This window comes from Kuraishia capsulata, genomic scaffold (genome assembly GCF_000576695.1).
Source record: "Kuraishia capsulata CBS 1993 genomic scaffold, Kuraishia_capsulata_scaffold_1, whole genome shotgun sequence".
Classification (NCBI taxonomy): domain Eukaryota; kingdom Fungi; phylum Ascomycota; class Pichiomycetes; order Pichiales; family Pichiaceae; genus Kuraishia; species Kuraishia capsulata.
The window spans coordinates 2,035,460-2,055,341 of NW_019172950.1; the positions used below are offsets into that span (position 1 = coordinate 2,035,460).

The window sequence follows — 19,882 nt, forward strand, 5'->3', positions numbered from 1 at the left end:
TGTACCAACCGTTTATAGCTCACCCGGCTCTTTGTGACAGACACTTGTACGACGTGTACTGGAATCAGTAACGGTGACAACTTACAACGCAACAAGCCAACCAACCTTCCCTCCTTCAAATTGACCACTTGCTTGTATCAATCATGGCCTCGTCCATTCATTTTCTGGATTTGAAGGGCAAGGCTCTGCTGTCGCGAGACTATAAGGGCGATATACCCAATGGTGCACTAGAGAAGTTCCCCGTCTTGCTGGTAGACCACACCAACACTGGGCTCGGCTCAGATGAGACTTCGTTGCCGCCTGTTCTGTACGACAACGGCATCAATTATATCTACGTGGTACACAAGGATCTCTACATCCTGGCGATGACTAGGGAGAACACCAATGTGTTTGCCATAATGATCTTCCTGAACAACCTCGTCAAGGTGCTGATCAACTATTTCAAGTCTCTTCAGGAGGAGGCGATCCGCGACAATTTCGTGATAATGTACGAGCTCTTGGATGAGATGATGGATTTTGGACTTCCCCAGATTACAGACCCGAAGATTTTGAAGGAATATATCACGCAAAAATCATACACCTTGGAGGAAGCTTTGGGCCAGATCCGCGCCTCTTCTACAGGGCAACAAGCTGCGCCAAAGTTGCCGCCTTCCACATTGACCAAATCTATCAGCTGGAGATCCGAGGGCATTGTATACAAGAAGAATGAGGCTTTCTTGGATGTTATAGAGTCGATCAACATGACGATCAACGCCAAGGGCCAGACGCTGAGTTCGGAAATTCTGGGCAGAATCAATGTCAAGAGCAATCTATCTGGTATGCCTGATCTGCGGCTGGGGCTAAATGAAAAGTTCCTGAATAGTGGAGCCAGGTTGGCAGAGTCTGGTGCCGGTGTTGCTTCAGACCGCGCGGTGACGAACGAACTGGAAGACGTCAAGTTTCACCAGTGCGTGAGGCTGTCGAAGTTCGAAAACGAGAAGATCATCACGTTTGTTCCTCCAGATGGAGAGTTTGACCTAATGACATACCGAATTCTGTCTCCGTCCATCAACCAATTGTTTGTGGTGGACTACAAGATGCAGAACCATTCCAACACAAGGCTGGAAATTTTACTTAAGGTGAGGACCAACTTCAAGCCAAAGTTAGTCTGCAATAACCTTGAAATTTACATTCCTTGTCCAGATGACATCTCGTCACCAAAATTTGGCCGCACAAAGGGTTCCGTCAAATATCTGCCCGACAAATCGTGTCTGTGCTGGAAGTTCAAGTCGATCAACGGTGGTAAGGAGTATTCCATGATAGCCGAGCTCCAACTGCCTTCAGTCCACAGCGGTGACGAATATCAATTGGAGAGCTTCAGAAAGAGACCCCTCAAGCTCAATTTCCAGATCCCATACTACACCACTTCGGGACTCCAAGTGCGCTATCTTCGAATCAACGAGTCCAAGTTGAACTACCAGGCCTATCCTTGGGTCAGGTATGTTACCCAGAGTGGCGATGATTACGTGATCAGGGTCAGTTGAGAAGGAGAAGAAAAATGCATAAGTCAAATATAAAGAACGGCTTTTTTCCAGCGTGTAGATTAACCGCCCAAAGTTCACACACTGGCAGCGCCCAGAGTAGCCGCCTGTACATCACACGCCGCGCACCCCAATTGGGCAAAAGTTGGAGTGGTGAACGCCCTTCGAGGCAGAGAATAATTCGTTGTCAGTCAAAGGTTTCCCCGGAGTGGAAGGCTGCTACTCCTCAGAGACTTGATTATTTAGTTACAATATTCACCTTGCTTTTAAATCGTTGCACACAGTTCCCAGGAGTTCCTTAACACGTGCTGCTGTGCGTATCCATCCATCTGTCTCTTGTTTCCATTGAATAATTTTTCTTACGGCGAACATGAGCGACAACACAGCTGTTGCCAACGAGCTTAAAGACAAAGGAAATCTCGAACTCAAAAATAACAGATATGATGATGCTATCAAGTACTATACTGAGGCCATAGCGCTGGTGCAAAGTGCTATCTATTACTCCAACCGAGCCCAGGCCCACATAAAGTCCGAGAACTACGGACTGGCCATAGCTGATGCCACCAAGGCCATCGAGATAGATCCAGCTTATTTGAAGGCATACTATCGTCGAGCTGTTGCAGAGAGTGCAATTTTGGAATATAAGAAGTCTCTGGCTGATGTGAAGAAGGTGTTGGCTAGAGCCCCAAAAGACCCCAGCTGTCTCAAGCTTCACCAAGACTTGACCAAAGTTTTAAAGACGATCGCGTTCGAAAATGCCATTGCCGTTAACGAAAAACAATCACCTATAGCTGAACTTGATTTCGACTCAATGATCATAGAAGCTGGCTACAAGGGCCCCGAATTGCAGATACAGGTGGACAAGGCCACCAAGGCTGTGTCTACAGATCTCGATCTGAAGTACGTCGGCGAAATGGTGGAATTGTTCAAAGAAGGTGGGAAAATACCCAAGAAACACGCATTTGCCATTGTGTGTGTTGCCAATCAAATATTCAAGCAGGAGAAGTCATTGGTGGAGATTGGTCTCAAGAGATCAAAGACTGCTGCTTCTGGTGAACTCCAGCTGGAAGGATGCGAAACCATCACCATATGTGGAGACACTCATGGACAGTTCTACGATGTCTTGAATATCTTTAGCACTTTTGGAGACACTGGTCCTAATCACACTTATCTCTTCAACGGAGATTTTGTCGATAGAGGCAGTTGGTCGTGTGAAGTTGCTCTTCTGTTCTACTGTTTCAAGATCTTGTATCCCCAGAATTTCTACATGAACAGAGGAAATCACGAGACTAACGACATGAACCAGGTGTATGGATTTGCAGACGAATGCAAGGCCAAGTACAGCCACAAGTTATTCCTGTGTTTTTCCGAGAGTTTCAACGCTCTTCCGTATGCCACTTTGATTGGCCAGGAGTATCTCGTTATGCATGGTGGTCTTTTCAGCGATGACAACATCAAGGTGGACGATATCCGCAAAATTGACAGGCTCAAGAACAAACAGCCTCCCAAACAGGGAATTGAGATGGAGCTTTTGTGGACTGACCCTCAACCAGAAGAAGGACGGTCTGCCTCCAAGCGTGGAATTGGAATGCAATTCGGCCCAGATGTCACTGCCAAGTTCTGTGAACAAAATGATCTGAAAGCAATCATCAGATCGCACGAGGTTCGAATGGGAGGCTATGAGCTGGAACACAACGGAAAGCTGATCACCGTGTTCAGCGCACCAAATTACTGTGATTCTCAGCACAATCTAGGAGCTGTAATCAATCTGAAGACCAACTCCGATGGAGAGTATGATTTGGACTTCAAGACCTTCAAAGAGGTTCCACATCCAAATATCGGGCCTATGGCTTACACAAGAAACATGGGATTCTGAGCACAACATCGTGTCAAATTTCTGTGCCTGGTCTTTGAAAACTGAGCGTCCGGTCTCCGGCTGATGCTCTTCCAGCTGATGCATAAAGCAGTCACACCGACGGTTGCCTCTGAACATTCAACAAAACGCATTCCCAAAATGTTATATCCCCTACATATTCCTGTTCTAATAAGCTTGTAAGTTTACGAAAAAAATGTTTGGCCCCTGGTAAGGAGAAGACGCCATTGGCATACCCGTCCGAGACAATAGCGTAAGACTCGATTGACGGACCACACGTCCACTCCAGCTGGGAACACCATCAAAATAATTGATCTTCTCTCGGGCCCGTTGTAGAGGATGGCAACCTGAAAGCGTCATTGCACACCCTACAATAATACGAGACCTTAGTACAAAGAAAGAAAATCCAGACCGAGAGGAAGGAGCAGAAGAGACCGGCGAGAAGTTTTGCACGCAGATGGCAGTGCACGTGTCAGTAGCAATCTTGGGTATAGCACTACAGTGGTATATCACGAAGTCCGGTCTGTCGAGCATTATACTGTTCGATTGATCCAACACTACGGATCATGCTGAGATCAGTTTTGTTGCAGGTTTTTGCGTGTGCGGTGGCATTGTGTGCAGCCATTGAGGGATCCCTCGAGCTCCCCAGTGGACTGGTATTGGATCCTGCAAGAAGTAACCTCAGGCTTGTCGGGCTGAAGGACGGTTTGTTGGAAGATGGACCATCCGAAAGATTTTACCATTTCCGTGCTGATGGAACATTTGAAATCCCGAACGTTGAGACAGGCAAGTATTTCTTGAGCATAGGATCGCTGGATTTCGCGCTTGCGAAATTCTCCAAGCTGCTGGTGGAAGTTGATGCTGAACAAACAGTCCAGATCCATGACCTTGAACCCGGTCTGATCATTGATGCGCTCGCACCAGCTGTGGACCATCCACTCAGAATACCTGCCAGATTGGTCAGAATACGAAACTACATAGAGGTGAAGAACAAAGGCATCAGTGACACAGTTCCAGTGAAATTCATGAAGAACCACAAGGGCGCCACTGTCGGACTTGTGGTTGCGTTATTGCTGGGAGTTGTCCCTCAGCTTCTTCTTTATTACAGACCCGACTTGTTTGCCGATGACGAGACGTCTGAGGCGGAAACTCCGCGACCCGAGCCAATTCAGGCCCCCACCCAGCCTCCCATCGAGGTGATCAAGCAGACTACTGCAAGGGCCAGTGCTGCCGGCAGACGGAGGAAGTGAAAAATTCAAAAATTCCTGTATATTATCCCATCAATAGCAAGCATAACAAGTAATAATGAAAATCCCCTTTAATTTGGTGTGTAAGCCAAGCAAATTGCCAGGCCTGGTTGCAGGCCCAATTGTGGGTGTGGAATCTCGTGTGTGTGCCATATCAGGTAACCGGTGCCAAAGAGCCTTGTTACGCAAACAACACTCTTTAGTCTCTGACCATACCTTTTTAGTAGCACATTCCAGCGGTGTTATTGAGCGACGGAGATCGCAAGGCAAAAATAATTGGGATCGGAAGCATTTTGAGCAATTTAACAGACTTAGCAGGTCTTTTGTGGAATTCCCCTTTGCTACACGTTCAATACCTTCAACCATACAGCCGTTGTAACAACAATGCCTGTGATACCCGAGCAGATCAAATATGTGTTACCACCGATATCCGTCAAGGTTTTTGCGCTGTGTGTGGCTTGGTACTCGGTCTCGTCTCTGACGTCGCAGTCTACCAAGCGAATACTGACTGATTTCAACTACCCCGTTTTTGTGGGTGAATGCCAGTTTCTGACCAACGCTTGTTTGTGTGCAATAGCGACCGTGGTTTTCACCCGCAAGCCTCAATTGGCTGCCCATTTCCCCAAAGGTTCTGTTCCAGGAGCCCGGACGCAACTGCGTGTTTCCAAGACGGTCTTCATCACGACCTTGCCTATGGGCTTCTTCCAGTTCTTTGGGAAGATGTTCTCGCTGGCTGCCACCTCGCTGGTGCCGATAGCTACGGTCTCGAGTATCCGAGCACTCTCGCCGTTGCTGGTTGTGGCGGAGTATCGAGTTTACTACGGAGTTCATTTTCCGCTGGTGACATATCTTTCGCTGATACCGTTGGTGATGGGGGTGGTGTTCATCGTGATATCCGAAACCACACACACGCCCTTGGTAGTTGGATCCGCAAAGCAGCTCAAGGGAGTTGTTTATGCCAGCGTGAGTACATTTATATTTGCTACACAGGGAATTTACGCGAAAAACGTGGTCACCTACCAGACCCCGGTTTCGTCTACCACTATCAACGGACCCGCTTCTTTGGCCCTGTCCCAGGAGAAAGACTCTACGATACCGATTTCGACCAAGCGAACAGAAGAGAAGGAGCTCGAGGCTCAATATAACTACCAGCAGCACAATCGCAGAAGATCCCACACCCATATCACTCTCCCCAACGACCCCGAGAAGGCTGACAAGATTACCGTCACAATGTACTGTGCAACTTTTGGGTTCCTCTTGACCCTACCCATTTTTGTGCTATACGAGCTGCCGACCTTCTTTGAGCAGAAGCTTCTCGAAGATGGGACGCCAGTGGTGTTGCGTATTCCATGGGCAAGCCTGTTTCTCAACGGAGTATCGCATTTCTCGCAGGCTCTGCTAGCGTTCAACCTATTGGGAACAGTCCCAACGGTCACATATTCGATCGCAAGTATGATGAAGAGAATCTTCGTGATTGCCATGAGTATATTATTTGCTGGTCAAAGATTGTCATTCTTGGAGCTGCTCGGTCTGATGTGCACACTGGTTGGTCTATACTGCTACGACAGATGGGGGAGTCATTCCTGACTTTATATCTATAGATCCGAGTCTGCCTGAGAGTCGCGCCAATCACAAGTCCTATATATACATCTTGAACATACGAAACAATTAGATACCTCAATGTTGCTCTTCTATAGGTGCTAATGCCACAGCACCAACCTGCCCTTTGAGTCACCACAGATGACTTCAGCCCTGCCACTTTTCGCACCATTTCCGTCAACTTCAAGCGATAAGTGCATTCTCACCGCCGTGACATCCCCGTCACTCAATTGAAGGCGGAACTTCCTCATTAGCGCCAAACTCGTGCCCTCCCCATCAAAACGAGCCTTATACACATTGACTGTGCTTCTCCAACCAGTCACCAGCACGCACCGGGGCTCCCAGTATTCATGATAAACAGATGAGCCATGGTTGGGTATGAACCAATTGGACTGCGCAAAATCAATGCAATGAATGTAGTCCTGATCCTCACCTCTAACAGCTTCAGACATAAGCAGGTCTCCGTTAATAGTGTACAACGATATCCAACTCATGTCTTCTTTCCCAGAAACGAGACATATGATACCTGTGTCATTTGCAATTGCAACATGTTTTACCTTTTCTTGCTTGATTTCCTGTAGTAGACTGGAACGAAGAGTATCCCACACCAAAACCCTTCCGTCAGCATCAAGACTCACGCACGTCTTGAGCGCAGGAGCGGTTTTGAGTTCCAACACTGCAGCCATATGCCCTCTCATTACACAGACAAGCTCAAGTCCAGTATTTCGGGTGACATTGGCAGAGAAGATCTCCTTTCGTGCATTGGTAACGGTCGAAACGCGCGAGCTCTTGAACGACTGACTCCAAACATGAATTGTACCATCCACACATCCAGTCAAAAAGCACGTGGTGCTCACAAACGCAATGGAAGAAACGGCACTATTGTGCATGTGGTCATATAAAACGCCATTGACGGCCATTGATGGCGATCCCTGGATTCCCTTCAGTGTGATGTTTTCAATTCTGGAGAACAACTTGCTCCGGCCCTTCCAATCACCGGTCTGTTCGTCCAATTCTATGTGGTCAACCGGATGTTTCAAGTGGGAGTCATTCATCGATATGGGAATATCCAATATGGTTCCAATGTTTAACTGACATACTGAGGTGTCGTCTCGTGCAGCGTGGGGCTTCGTGAAAAGTTGCATCGGGGTCTGGCCAAAGTTATGGATGATCCCAGCCATGGCCCTTCTTTCCTGCTCATCAGCTATCTTATCCAGATTGATAGCTCCTGGGTAGCTTAGATGATGGAACACGTTCAAAGCTTCAATTGCAGGCTTTCCTCTTTGCTTTATCCCAAACACCAGGTCTATCCATTTGTGGAGATTCTCTGAGACATATGGAGACTCCAAGGCCTCTCTGTTCTTCTGGATAAAGATCTTGGGGTCACCATGAGCCCAAGGTGGTAATTCAACATCACCGATTTGCTTCCCATTTTGAAGCTTTCCAAAAGCAAATCCGTTGGAGTTAACTAGAAACTCTGGAAGAAAGAAAAACTCTGGGATGAGTTCTCTGACATCCGTCGCTATCTCTTTGGAACACGAATCCCAGGCCTTGCTGATAGAGTAAAAAAGTCTCTCGGCATGGTCAAACTTGCCTCCCTGTAATACCAGATAAGACTGAACAAAAGGCTCCAGTCTAATCAGGAATGACGTGACAATCATTGCTGAAGAATAGTGAGTCCCGTAGTGGAAAGGCGGTGCACCCGGGTCTTCCAGGCCCTTGAGAGCAGAGTATCTCTCTTTGAAAACGTTGATTCTGTCTTCAGTCTGAGCCCCCATAGGTTTGCTTAGATCTCTGAAAGTCTTTGGATCCGAGAAATCAAGTTCCAAGCTAGTGTAGTCCGCAATAACCCAGGGAAAGATAGGGTATTGCGTCAGGTCGTTGAAAGTTCTACCTGCCAACGTGTTGATGATCATCAGATAGTAGAAGTTTGACACTTTTCCATGTCTCCACTTCTTGGTGATAGCCAAACTCGACAAGTTTGGAGACGAAAATACATTCGCGAAACGGTTTGCAATCGACGAGCTGGGAGAAGGAGCCAGAGAGGAAGCTGAAAGCGAGAATGCCTGTGCAAGATCCTCATCTGAGTGTTTGGCAGTTACACTAGAAGAAAGCAGGGAATATATGGCGTCCCTCAGGTTCTTCTGCTTGCATGTAATCAAGAAGCTTGTACCATCGACGAAGAATAGCTCCAGAGCAACGTCTCGGAGTAAAAATTGTCTCTTAGAGATGGAGACAAGCTTGAAAATCTCCCATGATTTGGTCGAATGAGTCTTGGGATTTGAATTGATGCTAGAATTTCCTCCACCAGCAATAAGGTCCATGTACGGATCTCGACTGTTTGCAGGTGCCTCGTCAATCCTCACTATCTCACCATCTTTGCAATGGAAATAATTCTCAATCAAGTATAAGTGTGAGATTCCCATGATCAAGATCGACTCAACTGCCTGCAATCCCAGTATTTCACTCACATTCCATAGCTCAAGGATACGATCTCCCACATAGAGATTTCGCAGGATCTTTCTCTTTTTATCGTCTTGAGACATTTCAAGGTCTTCCGAGTCTTCATGAAATGATTCAACCTCCGCAGTATCCTCCACAGATAAGTCAGATACACCATTCAATGGAACTCCATCCGAGAATCCCTGAGAAACTCTTTCAGAAACAGGTTTCTGCGTAGAGTCCAAGTATGTGTATGGAATCAGTCTCAGCCGCATTCTATCAACCAGTTCCGTTTGATCCACTCGCCATTTTATCTTACGTTCCTTTTGAAGTAAACGACATGCCTCGGCATTGATCAGCTCATAGGCAGACACAAAAAATGTCAGGTCATCTGTCTGGTCCTGGATACGTCGGTTGTACTTCACAGCTTCTGACTTAACAATCGTTTTGATCCAAGAACTCATTTCCTTCTCAAAATTCGCGGTGATGGTTTTGTGCTGTATGAGATCCTTGGTTTGAAACAACTCACGAAGAAGCTCGTTGATGGGTTGTTGCAGTGACTCCACAGATGTCTTGAGCCTACTGGAAGCCGCATAACTTCGGAATAGCTCTTTGGTAGTTCCAAACAACTCACCTGATGTCACTTCTTCATCGCTCATCTCAAGAAGTCCCACGAAAAATGCCTGGAGTTGCTCTTGAGACTCAGGGTTGTCAGAAATGAGACCATATATGGAGGGAAAATCTGACTGTCTATGAAGATAGCACATTCTCGCAAAGTTGATTGCCAGATACTCCAGCTCCGAACTGTCTGATACAGGCACAATGCAGGACAACAGGCCAGCAAGGCGCTCGTTGTTCATTGTATCTTTATCCATGTATAAACCTTGATGCAATATCAATGACTGTAGCAAAGCCTTAAGCACTTCGCTCTGGCCATTTGAAAACTTTTCAACAACGTATTCTCCAAGTCTGCTTTTTAAGGAGGCCAACTGAATCATTGATTTTTGTGTAAGCCTGTCATGTTTTTCAAACTTTTCAGCAACATCGCAAAAAATATCCGCTATGGGTATGCAGTCGGTGACATCAACGTTGGGGTTGGAAATCACGTTAAGAACCGTCTGCAAAACATGAAAGATATTTTCAAAAGGTTCCGTGCTTTTGTTGATAGAGTTCTCAACAAACACAAAAAATGCTTGAAGATCGTTCACAAACTCGGGGAAGATGACGAAGGTGAAAACTGTACCGTAGTATGAATCTGAAGTGAAGAACTTCTTCATCGAGGTCCCACTAAGCAGCTCATACATGAAAAGGTCAATGGTGAAAGACCTCCATCGCCTAGAACAGCCCTTTATTTCGTCATTTGGAAATTCTTGCTCCAGCACATTGAATCTGAGACATATGTCGAAGGTATCCTGTAGAAAGATCGGACTGGCTGCCAGATACACCCTAAAACTCTCAACATTCGAGAAGGTTTCGGTCAAAGACGTTAGGTAAGCGTTTTGGAAGCTTATGAAGTCCAGGAAGACTTTCGAATCCTCGGATATATTGGCCACAGAAACAGATTCCACAGACTGCTTCACCATATTGTTGATCACCAGCAAGAACTCGGGCAGAAAACAGCTAGCCTTCGTATTTTTCAGGAACTTGCTGTCCACCAAACTACTGAGATGCAAGTCCTTATCGTTGATCTGGAAAACTCCAAATACACCTGCAAAAATCAAGGCAACCACTCCATCATCGCTCCAGGCATTCATGGTGAACATACTGATAATATCCACTCCACCCTGAGCAATGAACTTGGGATATAATTTTGGGGTAGAGTTGATGAACAGATGGGTGAGCAAACGTATGGCCAGCTTCATTACCAGAGGATCTCGATCAAATAGAAGAAGCAGAGTCCAACGCACTGTAACGGAACGTGACAGCTCTTTATAGAATTGCTTGATATTGACAGGCATTGTAGCAGAGGCAGGATCACAGGCTACAGATACCAGCACATCAAGAGCGCACAAACCACACTTCCTCTGCAGTTCAGCATTCTTATGGTTGCTTTCCTTATTTGATGCAAAAACCACATAAAGAGATAGCGACCGCAAAACTTCAGGCGTTGGATTGACCTTCACCAGTACTAGCAGCGAATCGTGCACAACTGGCAGTATATCCTCGGTAAATGAACCATACTTGAGGGCCTGTATAAAACGCTTGATAATTCTCATCTTGACCATCAACCTCAAATTGTAGGTGCTGTATTTGCTAGTTTGGCCAAATACAGTGAACTGAAAGAGCAAGAACTTGAAGATATCCCTGGAGACAGAGTCTGCAACATTCTTGGGTCTCCAGATCTCAAAATCTGCTATTAATGATCCATATGCCTGTGGATTAATAAGCAACGAATCTATTGGAGAATTGTGGTCATACCCCACAAAACTGAGTATCACATCTAACAGTCTGAGAGTTATTAGATGCTTTTTTGTCTTCAGTATGGTACTCAGAATGTCATAACCACTTTTTGTCTCAAATTCCTTCAGGCTAGCCCAGTCGTTCTCGAGAAATCTGGCAAGAATCTCAACTGCCGTCTCCAGCAAGTCGGCAGTTGAACATGATTCAATTATCTTGAGAAACACTATTGAGCCTCCCAATGCATAAATCACGGGAAACAGTGGTTCCCTTGAAACAAACATCACCCCTTCAGACATGGTGATCTTTGGAATGGTCAAATTAGACGGCTGTTTCAACGACACCAGTCTGCTGTTTTTGCACAGATACATTCCACTGAAGACATTGAGATCATTTCCAGATTTGTCCAGCAGAAGAGTATGAAAGTTCAAAGCAATGAACCTAGCATCAATGTTGAACAGCCCATCCTCTCCTAAAGCTCTTTGGAGCTCTCCAAGCTCCTTGGGCCTCTTCTTTTTCAGACTAGAGAGCCAGCCTCCAGATCTTCCTGTATAAAGCTCCTGAAGCCCAATTTCCAACTGTCGTAGAGACTTATAAGTCACATATTTGGTTATGTTTTTATCCTGGTAGTTACCTGTATACATCATGCCCAAACAGAAGGATAGCAAACACCATTCAGGAGAGACCAGCTCGTTTAGGATGAACATGTTTACAATCTCCAGGACCGTATCGCTTTCTTTCGAGTCGCCACCAAATGAGACTTGCAAAAGAAGCCCTTTTTGAGGGTCAGACTTTGAATGAGACTCTGAAAATGGAAACTGAAGATCCACCGTCTGGATGGGTTCACCATCGACAAACAGCGTAACTTTGGAGTCTTTCCTCGAGCTTTGACGTATCACAACGTGATAGAAAACATCTCTCTCAATATTCAAGCCCTCGAAAGTAACGCCCTCAGAGTTTCCAGAAGCATATGTAGCTTTGATGTAAAACTTGTCCCCTCTTATCCAGAGCGAGATACTTGAGGTTTCATCACCCAAAGTCACCAGCCGTTTCTGAAATCCCGTAGAGTCAAGTGAAAATCCCTGCGAAACACGCAGCCAACACTGAATACTGTACCCCAGGTCTGGTTGTTCGAAATGAACATCCGTAAAAACAGCTTTCCCGACCGATGTCGCCAGCGTAGAAGGCGTCTTATGATCGACAGCAGTAAGCTCATTCAACAGACCAAGCCAGAAGGCTTTGCTGGTATTCTCTGATGCCATACGTATCACCAACAGGCAATCAGCAGGACTAATTGCAACTTGGGAAGACAACACAAAAGTTTTGGCGTAAGCATTGAGCACTTCGGTGTCCACAGTTTCTGTCACCACGCTTTCCATGTACCTCAACAGGAAGTGCGTAGAATCCACAGAAAACAAGTTCGACTTGGAAATCACAGAAGAAGAAGCAAGGAAATGCAACAGATTCAAAGCAACAATTTTGAACAGTCTCACTGACTCGGGCTCGAGATCGCAATTGCAACCAGTAACGGTTTTCATGACAGCACACACTATAGGCTCAGACCCACGCTTAACAAGGGGAAAGGCATCTGCTCCTAACAGGCATGAGTAAAGACTTCGGGTCAATGTTTCTTGATCAGAAATACTAAAATCTTCCCAATTGACCAAATTGTTCTCGATCTCTTGGTGAACAGTCTCACTTTCTTCATGATCCAAACAAGCCAGCAGAGTATGTACAACAGAGGCCAGAGGATTGTCTAGGAACTCCTGACTCTTCCAGGAGACCCGGTCCAAAGCGCTAATTTCGTGAGAATTCAGAACACATAAATCTGGCTGCAAAGAACTCATTCTACTGAGTTTTTGGTTTGACCCGCACTTTTTCCCGCGAAATTGGCATAAGTAACACAACTTCAAAGTGTAACTAACATGTGGTGCGGACCCCAGATAGCGAAGCCTCTGTCTTTTTTTTTTGTTATCTACACATCGCATACCCGGTCCATGGACCGAATTTGATAGTGAACACATCTCGGCTTAATTATGAGGTCAGACCAAATTACTAGACCTAATTATGAACATTTCGGCAAAATTAGATAAGAACCAAAATTCCACTTTATACTCACTTTAGAACCCGAATTGTCTTCAACAATTACTCACCAAGTCCCTTGCAGAGTCCCCTCCCCACACGTTTGACAGGTCGTGCCCTGAGGAAATTGTTTGGCAAAAAAAGTACCAGTGCTCAACAGAGTCGGGAATCCGGATTAGCGCCAACTGAAGGATTACCGGTCCAGAGGGAATCTCGGCTTCATGTACCTGGAAATAGCACCTTCGGAAGTGCTCACTTTAAATCATACGGGCACTGAGGCCATGGAGCCAGCATCCGATCACCAGACTCAGAGGCTCAGCTCCTACGAGCGTCTCCAGGCGCAAAGGACCGAAGTTCAACAGAACAAAACCGAGTCGCAACAGAACTTGAAAGAAGGACTGAAATATTACCTAATACCCAAAAGTTGGTTTGAGAAGTTCACTGAAGGCAAATTTGGTCCTGAAGATGACGTTTCGTTGATCCTGGGTAAGATAGATACATCGTCCTTATTGGATTCTTCAGGATACCATCTAAAATCTCCCGAGGATCCAGCATACGTTGCAAATATTGCGTTACCAGAAAACATTTTCAATAAGCTATGCGAATGGTACGGACTTGATGATTCCAGCGAACCCGTGATAAGGGAATCTGTGCGGGTGGCTGGCGAGTTTCAGATTGACGAGTATCCAAGTGTGTTTGTGCTTCATGCCCTGGTACCAGCTAGCTATGTCAACAGGGTTGCCCAGGCTCATCCCAAGCCACTGTTGATACCAAAAAATGCCCAGTTGAAGGATATCAAAGAGAGAGTCAAGCGCCAGTTGTCTATTCAGACCATGGGTATGGCCTTAGTGACCAGACTATGGCTGGTGGAGGGTTTCGCTACCGATATCCCCTTCTGCCTAACGCCGTCTATTTTTCAGGAAATTGAGTCAAAGAGTCTGCTCATCCGTAACAAAAGCGACAGAACAAAGACATTATCGGAAATAGGACTTTTCAACTCGCATATCATCATCGAAGTCAGGCAAAAGGATCACCCATGGCCTTCGGCCACGTCTAAAGAACTGGTGATGACGGATGGACTCATCGGACTGTCGAATCTGGGCAACTCATGCTATATGAACTCGGCTTTGCAATGCCTGGTACACGTGCCGGAGTTGACCTACTACTTCTTGCATGACTTCTTCAAGGACGAGATCAATGCAGACAATCCTCTTGGGAACCATGGAAAGGTCGCAATGGCCTTTGGGTCTCTAGTGCACACTTTGTATGCCCGCAAACTGGGAACCCAGCCGAGCTACATCGCACCCAGAGACTTCAAGATGACTATAGGCTTCTACAACTCCATGTTCGCGGACTATCACCAACAGGATTCGCAGGAGTTCCTGGCATACCTTCTGGATGGCCTTCACGAGGACTTGAACAGAATCTTGAAGAAGCCATACGTGGAAAAGCCGGAGCTTTCTGACGAGTTGGTAAACAATCCCGAAGAGATTGCAAAACTTGCTGTGAAGTGCTGGGAACTTCACAAGCTCAGGAACAACTCCATTATCATCGATCTGTTTGTGGGAATGTACAAATCCACACTGGTGTGCCCCGAGTGTGGTAAGATCAGCATAACGTTCGACCCATACAATGACTTGACTCTGCCGCTTCCAATCAACAAACGGTGGTCACACAAGGTGAAAATATTACTGGATACAGGCCATCCGAAGGTCCTGGAAGTTGAGCTCAGTAAATCTGCCACATTCTCGGATCTGAAAAGATATATCGCCCGAAAACTGAACATTGAAGCCTCTGATCTTATAGGCTGTGAGCTCTTCAACGGGCAGTTTTACAAAAACTATGAGTCCAAAGACTCTGATGCCTCCTACTTGCCAATTTCGGATTTGGTTTCGGACGGAGATGACATTATCTTCTACCAGCTAGAGCACAAGGAAGGTGATATAATTGTACCAGTCTTCAACACGGTTGTTAGTGGAACACATTCCAGAATGACCAAGCCATTCGGGATTCCTTTCTTCATCACGCTTTCTGCTGAAGAGAGATACTCATATGGAGCAATACGAGAGAAGCTCGAGAAACGTTATGACCAGCTTTCATCTTATAATTATTTCACACAGGTCAGAAGCCGTTCTAAGCCCAAGCACGATATTGACGACTTTCCTCTCCTCAAGAAGCGGTTTGAAAAGACACCAGGAGAAGGGTTTGAACATGATAATGTGAGTGAGTCAGAATCTGATATTTCATTGGCCAACCCCGACATACCAGGAAACTATGCTTTCCAAATCAAGACGTTTGAATCTTCCAGAGAAGTGGGAAATACTAGATTATCAGGTTATGGAGCAGGCTACTCGTACGGTCAATCACATAACGAGGATTCCAACGATGAAGACGACTCTCTTTGGGTTCCTAAAACGAACGCCAACTTTTCAGACCTTCCCGGTCTTTTGGAGAAGCTCGGGAGCAAGAAACGCCAGTTTTACACATATCATGCCCTGGGTTCCGATATGAGTGAGGATGTAGACACCATGGACGATGACGATCATCCTCTTGATGAAATGACGAAGACAATTGACGAAACCCTGGGTGAAGCAATGTCCGATGAAGATATCGATGTCACCGTTGGTGCAAACCCAGGGTTGAATGAGGACGATGCCAAATCTGAGAGCTCCTCTGAGGTGGGACTGGCTAGTTTGGTGATGGATACGGATTTCACTGGAAGTATGCATCCTGATTCTATGACCAGTGAGCTGGAACCGGAAATTGGTGACGGGTCTTTGGTTGTGGACAAAATGGCATTGGTTTGCGAGTGGAGTCCTGATTTGTTTGACACTTTCTTCACGGGAATAGAAGAGGATGGTGAAGGCGGCTCTGAAACTTGGAGTAAACCCGAAGAAATTCCAAACGAAGAGATCGAAGAGAGCAGAAGGAAGTTGGCCTTGAAGTTAAGCTCAAATATCAGTCTTGAAGACTGTTTGGATCTTTTCTCTACACCCGAAGTTCTCGGCGAGCACGATCTTTGGTTTTGTCCTAGATGTAAGGACCATCGTCAAGCTACAAAGAAGATTGAAATTTGGTCGGTGCCTGACATTCTCACTATCCATCTCAAAAGGTTTGAAAACCAGAGGAGGTTTAGCGACAAAATCGATGCGGTGGTAGATTTTCCAATAGAAGGTCTTGACATGTCGAAGCACGTTGTGAATCCAGATGGACAGGAATTGGTGTACGATTTGTTTGCCGTTGATAACCATTATGGAGGCCTGGGTGGAGGACATTACACCGCCTACATCAAAAACTTTGTTGATGGGAAATGGTACTATTTTGATGATTCGCGTGTGAGTCCTGCTGACCCTCAGAACTCGATCAAGGGGTCGGCCTATCTGTTGTTCTATCGCAAACGGACTGATCATAACCTGGGTGGTGAGTCAGTACGGAAAGTACTTGAACATGTCAAGGAACAACGGGCCAAGGAAGCAGACAATAAAGGTGCATCTGGCGAGGGAAATGTTTCATGCGAGTCTCCGACTATTGCTCCGTTGAGCTCGAATGTGGATTCAGGGAATACCTCTCCAGACGTGAGTGATGTGGAAACAGAGCTGGAGAGAGAGAGCACCAACGGTGACTCCGGTACTTCCATAGTTTCTGGCTCTTGCGGGGTATCAAGTCCCCCAAACGAGGTTTTCGAGGGCAGAAATAGACGCAAACGTCATCAAACCCACAGACTTGCACTTAGTAGTCGTGGAGGTGGTTGGCATAAGGACAGTCTTGCCTCGGAGGGTGCTGAATCTGTGGGATCACCCTTTTCAGACGATGATGCCTGTTCGATTCACAGCAGCGCCGCTGTTGCACCAGACACATATGGGAGAGCTGTCGATGAGATGAGTGAGCCTTCCAATTGAATCCGACCCATGATTGCATATATAAAACAAGCAGTAATGATAATTTCAAGTTATGCATTGCATGGTGTGCGGCTCAACTTAATTGGGTGGTACACTCCACAATTTTTCTTTCATAGGTCTAAATCTTGGGAAGAGAGGCCTTAGGTCTGCACTTCTTTGTTCTTGATCTTCAAGAGGTCTTTGTTTTTTATTTTCCACGTTTGCTTGCAATGACTTCAGAAACAGCTACGGCTGCCAATTCGTTGAAGCTCATGCCAGACGTTTTGGCCAGAGTGGCGCCGGATGTTTCACTTCAAAAGCATCTACACCTCGGTCTGAGGCCCTGCCTCAGAAAGTTCGAGGAGTTCAGACATGTTACTGTTGATAAAACTGGTTTGGGGAAGTACGAGACAGAAGACAAGAATGGCAATATTTTGGGCTCTTCTGTTGTTAAAAGTGGTGATACCATAGTCTTGTGTGGGATCACTGGTGGAATAGTGGAAGACGAACAAGAAGCCATTGACGATTACCGCTTGAAACTGGAAGACGGAATTATTAGCAATGAAGAGACAGCGAGTTCATCCAGAAAAAATGCAACAGTTTATCCTGTTGTTCAAATAGAAAGTGGTCGTACGGGACCTCCTTCCGAAGAGGAAATGATCCTCTCGCAGAGGTTGCATGACACTCTTCTCAGCTCTGGAATTCTCAATACTGAAGATCTCAAAATTAGTCTCAGTCTCAAGAGTAGGGACGAGAATGGTGAAGTGTCAATTATTGGACCTGACCAGTTTGAAGCCAAAAAAAGTTACTCGTTTGTGCTATATGCAAGCATCCAGGTGTTTTCGAGGTCTGGGCCTATGTTCGACCTGTGCTGGGGTTCGTTGGTAGCTGCTCTGAGAAACACGTTTTTGCCACAGGTATATGTGGATGAGGACCAGCTTGATATCCGTATGCCGGTGAGGTCAAAGGGGGGTGAGAAAGCTACTATATCCGAGGAATACAAGTTGGTTTGTGATAATGCCAAGGCCACAAAGCTGGTTATTGATGAGAGTATGATAAGTTGGAGCAGCACTTTTGGAGTGGTCACTGTACACAGCAAAGATGGAGACATAGACATGGATTCCGGTGATGTTGCCAATGAAGACGTTCTTTTGGCAGATCTGGAAGGTGAGGTTGAAGATACCACTGTGGATAGAAGGATTCATGTGGTTACCAATGGTCAGACTTTGACCTCGGTTACGATTACTGGTGGCTCTGAGGGAGTTCCAATTCCAAGGGACATGATCAGAAAAGCAATAGAGCAGGCCAAGAGGCGATCCAATGATCTTGTACAGAAGTTATAGGTAAAGAACGTTATTGATTAATCAGGCGATTGTTCGATGGGTATAAGATATGACAGTTACTTTTTTCAGGCAGGAATCGCGCAGATAACCAGTGAGTTCCTTTATCGTGGAAGCCTTCGTATGCATTTATCGCTTATCATTTCGGGCTTAGGCCTTGCGGCGGTTCTTTGGAGGAAGAGGCGATCCTGAGTTCGAGTCGAAGCCCGTTGCAAGATGGGCAGAATCCAACAATACATACTCGTTCACCTTGTTGGCAACACCACCTGGAACACGCTTCAACACCTTGGCCTTCTTGGAACCCTTCTTCTTGTAGACTTCGATGTAAAAGGCGATGAATAGCACGAGGTAACTCGACAGGATGGCACAACCAGAGTAAGCCGCCAACATGGTACCCGCACAGTCACCACAGTGTGGCAGTTCAGGGTAGTAGGTGTGGATAATCTTCTGGAGAGTGGCAAAGTAAACGAAACCCAGGTCCAGAATGAACTGGATGATCTGGAAACGAGTAACCCATTCCTTCCACCAGACTCTGATTCCACGGGCAGCCAAGAAGTAGTACCAGTACATAACGACATGAACTCCCAGGTTCAAAGAGATTGGGACCCACGAAATGGAGGTGACACCATTGAGCTGGGTGTAGCACAAAAGGGCCGTGGCACCGTGGTGGTAAGTGTGCAAGAAAGTCAGCTTCTTCTGCTTCACAACCAGGAAAACGGTGTCAATGAACTCAACAAACTTTGTCAAATAGTTGAGGTAGTAGAGAGTAATCATGGGTTGGGTCCAAGCCGAGGTGCTGCAGATGGCGAAGTAGAGACCGTGTTGGCTGATCATTGGGACCAGCTGGTCGATCAGAAGCACCAGAAGGGTGAGTGACAGCGAGGTCAGGAAGAAGTTGTGGATCTGAAACAATCCGTTCAACACCAGTGCAGGCCACTGGAAGCGACGAATCAGGGCCCTTCCTCCGAAGACGACGAGGTAGTAGAAACCAATGAGGAACGCGACTGGAGGAAGCGTGGACATGAAGGTTTCGCCGGCAACGAATTCAAAATCGCTGGGAACAACTTTTCCAGAAGAAATACGTGTGACAGCCTCATCAAAAAGAGGCCACAATTTGACGCCAAAAGGCTTTTCAAGAGAGGGAATTGGATATCCCATGATGGTAAATATGCGGAGAGGAGCCCAACACAACACGAAAAAATTCCACAAACACGAGCTTTTCTCCAAGAAAAAAACCTTTAAAACGAGAGTTAGAGGAGATGATGGTCAGGTATCAAAATCCAACAATTGGCGGTCAAGGGCAAAAACTATCCAAGCGTACTGGTCTAGATTTCGTCTGTAAACGTTGAACATCAACAACAGAGGAAAACATCTGGTCAGCAGAAAAGTCTGCCTTATAGTTGGAGTAGTGCGTGGCCCAATAAACAACATTGGCGCATGTGACATCATCATCTTCACTTCCTGATTTGGCAATTCTTGGTCTGGTTGTTGGCCTCATTATTTC

The 19,882-nt window shown here is 46.1% G+C and overlaps 8 protein-coding genes across 8 annotated transcripts; 6 read left to right on the plus strand and 2 right to left on the minus strand.

Annotated features, from left to right (window-relative positions):
• Window positions 1-143: 143 nt before the first annotated feature.
• Window positions 144-1,523, plus strand: KUCA_T00001106001 (uncharacterized protein; the record flags this gene model as incomplete). Its single annotated transcript, XM_022605710.1, has 1 exon — window positions 144-1,523. The coding sequence occupies one exon, from the start codon at window positions 144-146 to the stop codon at window positions 1,521-1,523; it is 1,380 nt and encodes a 459-aa protein (XP_022457151.1).
• A 367-nt stretch (window positions 1,524-1,890) lies between these two features.
• Window positions 1,891-3,396, plus strand: KUCA_T00001107001 (uncharacterized protein; the record flags this gene model as incomplete). Its single annotated transcript, XM_022605711.1, has 1 exon — window positions 1,891-3,396. One exon carries the CDS (start codon window positions 1,891-1,893, stop codon window positions 3,394-3,396), a length of 1,506 nt encoding a protein of 501 aa, XP_022457152.1.
• A 563-nt stretch (window positions 3,397-3,959) lies between these two features.
• Window positions 3,960-4,643, plus strand: KUCA_T00001108001 (uncharacterized protein; the record flags this gene model as incomplete). Its single annotated transcript, XM_022605712.1, has 1 exon — window positions 3,960-4,643. The coding sequence occupies one exon, from the start codon at window positions 3,960-3,962 to the stop codon at window positions 4,641-4,643; it is 684 nt and encodes a 227-aa protein (XP_022457153.1).
• Window positions 4,644-5,024: 381 nt separating this feature from the next.
• On the plus strand, window positions 5,025-6,227 carry KUCA_T00001109001 (uncharacterized protein; the record flags this gene model as incomplete). The annotated part of the gene is made up of 1 exon (XM_022605713.1): window positions 5,025-6,227. The coding sequence occupies one exon, from the start codon at window positions 5,025-5,027 to the stop codon at window positions 6,225-6,227; it is 1,203 nt and encodes a 400-aa protein (XP_022457154.1).
• Window positions 6,228-6,340: 113 nt separating this feature from the next.
• On the minus strand, window positions 6,341-12,925 carry KUCA_T00001110001 (uncharacterized protein; the record flags this gene model as incomplete). Its single annotated transcript, XM_022605714.1, has 1 exon — window positions 6,341-12,925. One exon carries the CDS (start codon window positions 12,923-12,925, stop codon window positions 6,341-6,343), a length of 6,585 nt encoding a protein of 2,194 aa, XP_022457155.1.
• A 456-nt stretch (window positions 12,926-13,381) lies between these two features.
• Window positions 13,382-17,059, plus strand: KUCA_T00001111001 (uncharacterized protein; the record flags this gene model as incomplete). Its single annotated transcript, XM_022605715.1, has 1 exon — window positions 13,382-17,059. The coding sequence occupies one exon, from the start codon at window positions 13,382-13,384 to the stop codon at window positions 17,057-17,059; it is 3,678 nt and encodes a 1,225-aa protein (XP_022457156.1).
• A 209-nt stretch (window positions 17,060-17,268) lies between these two features.
• Window positions 17,269-18,381, plus strand: KUCA_T00001112001 (uncharacterized protein; the record flags this gene model as incomplete). The annotated part of the gene is made up of 1 exon (XM_022605716.1): window positions 17,269-18,381. The coding sequence occupies one exon, from the start codon at window positions 17,269-17,271 to the stop codon at window positions 18,379-18,381; it is 1,113 nt and encodes a 370-aa protein (XP_022457157.1).
• Window positions 18,382-18,528: 147 nt separating this feature from the next.
• KUCA_T00001113001 (uncharacterized protein) lies at window positions 18,529-19,536 on the minus strand (the record flags this gene model as incomplete). Its single annotated transcript, XM_022605717.1, has 1 exon — window positions 18,529-19,536. One exon carries the CDS (start codon window positions 19,534-19,536, stop codon window positions 18,529-18,531), a length of 1,008 nt encoding a protein of 335 aa, XP_022457158.1.
• Between the last annotated feature and the right edge of the window lie 346 nt (window positions 19,537-19,882).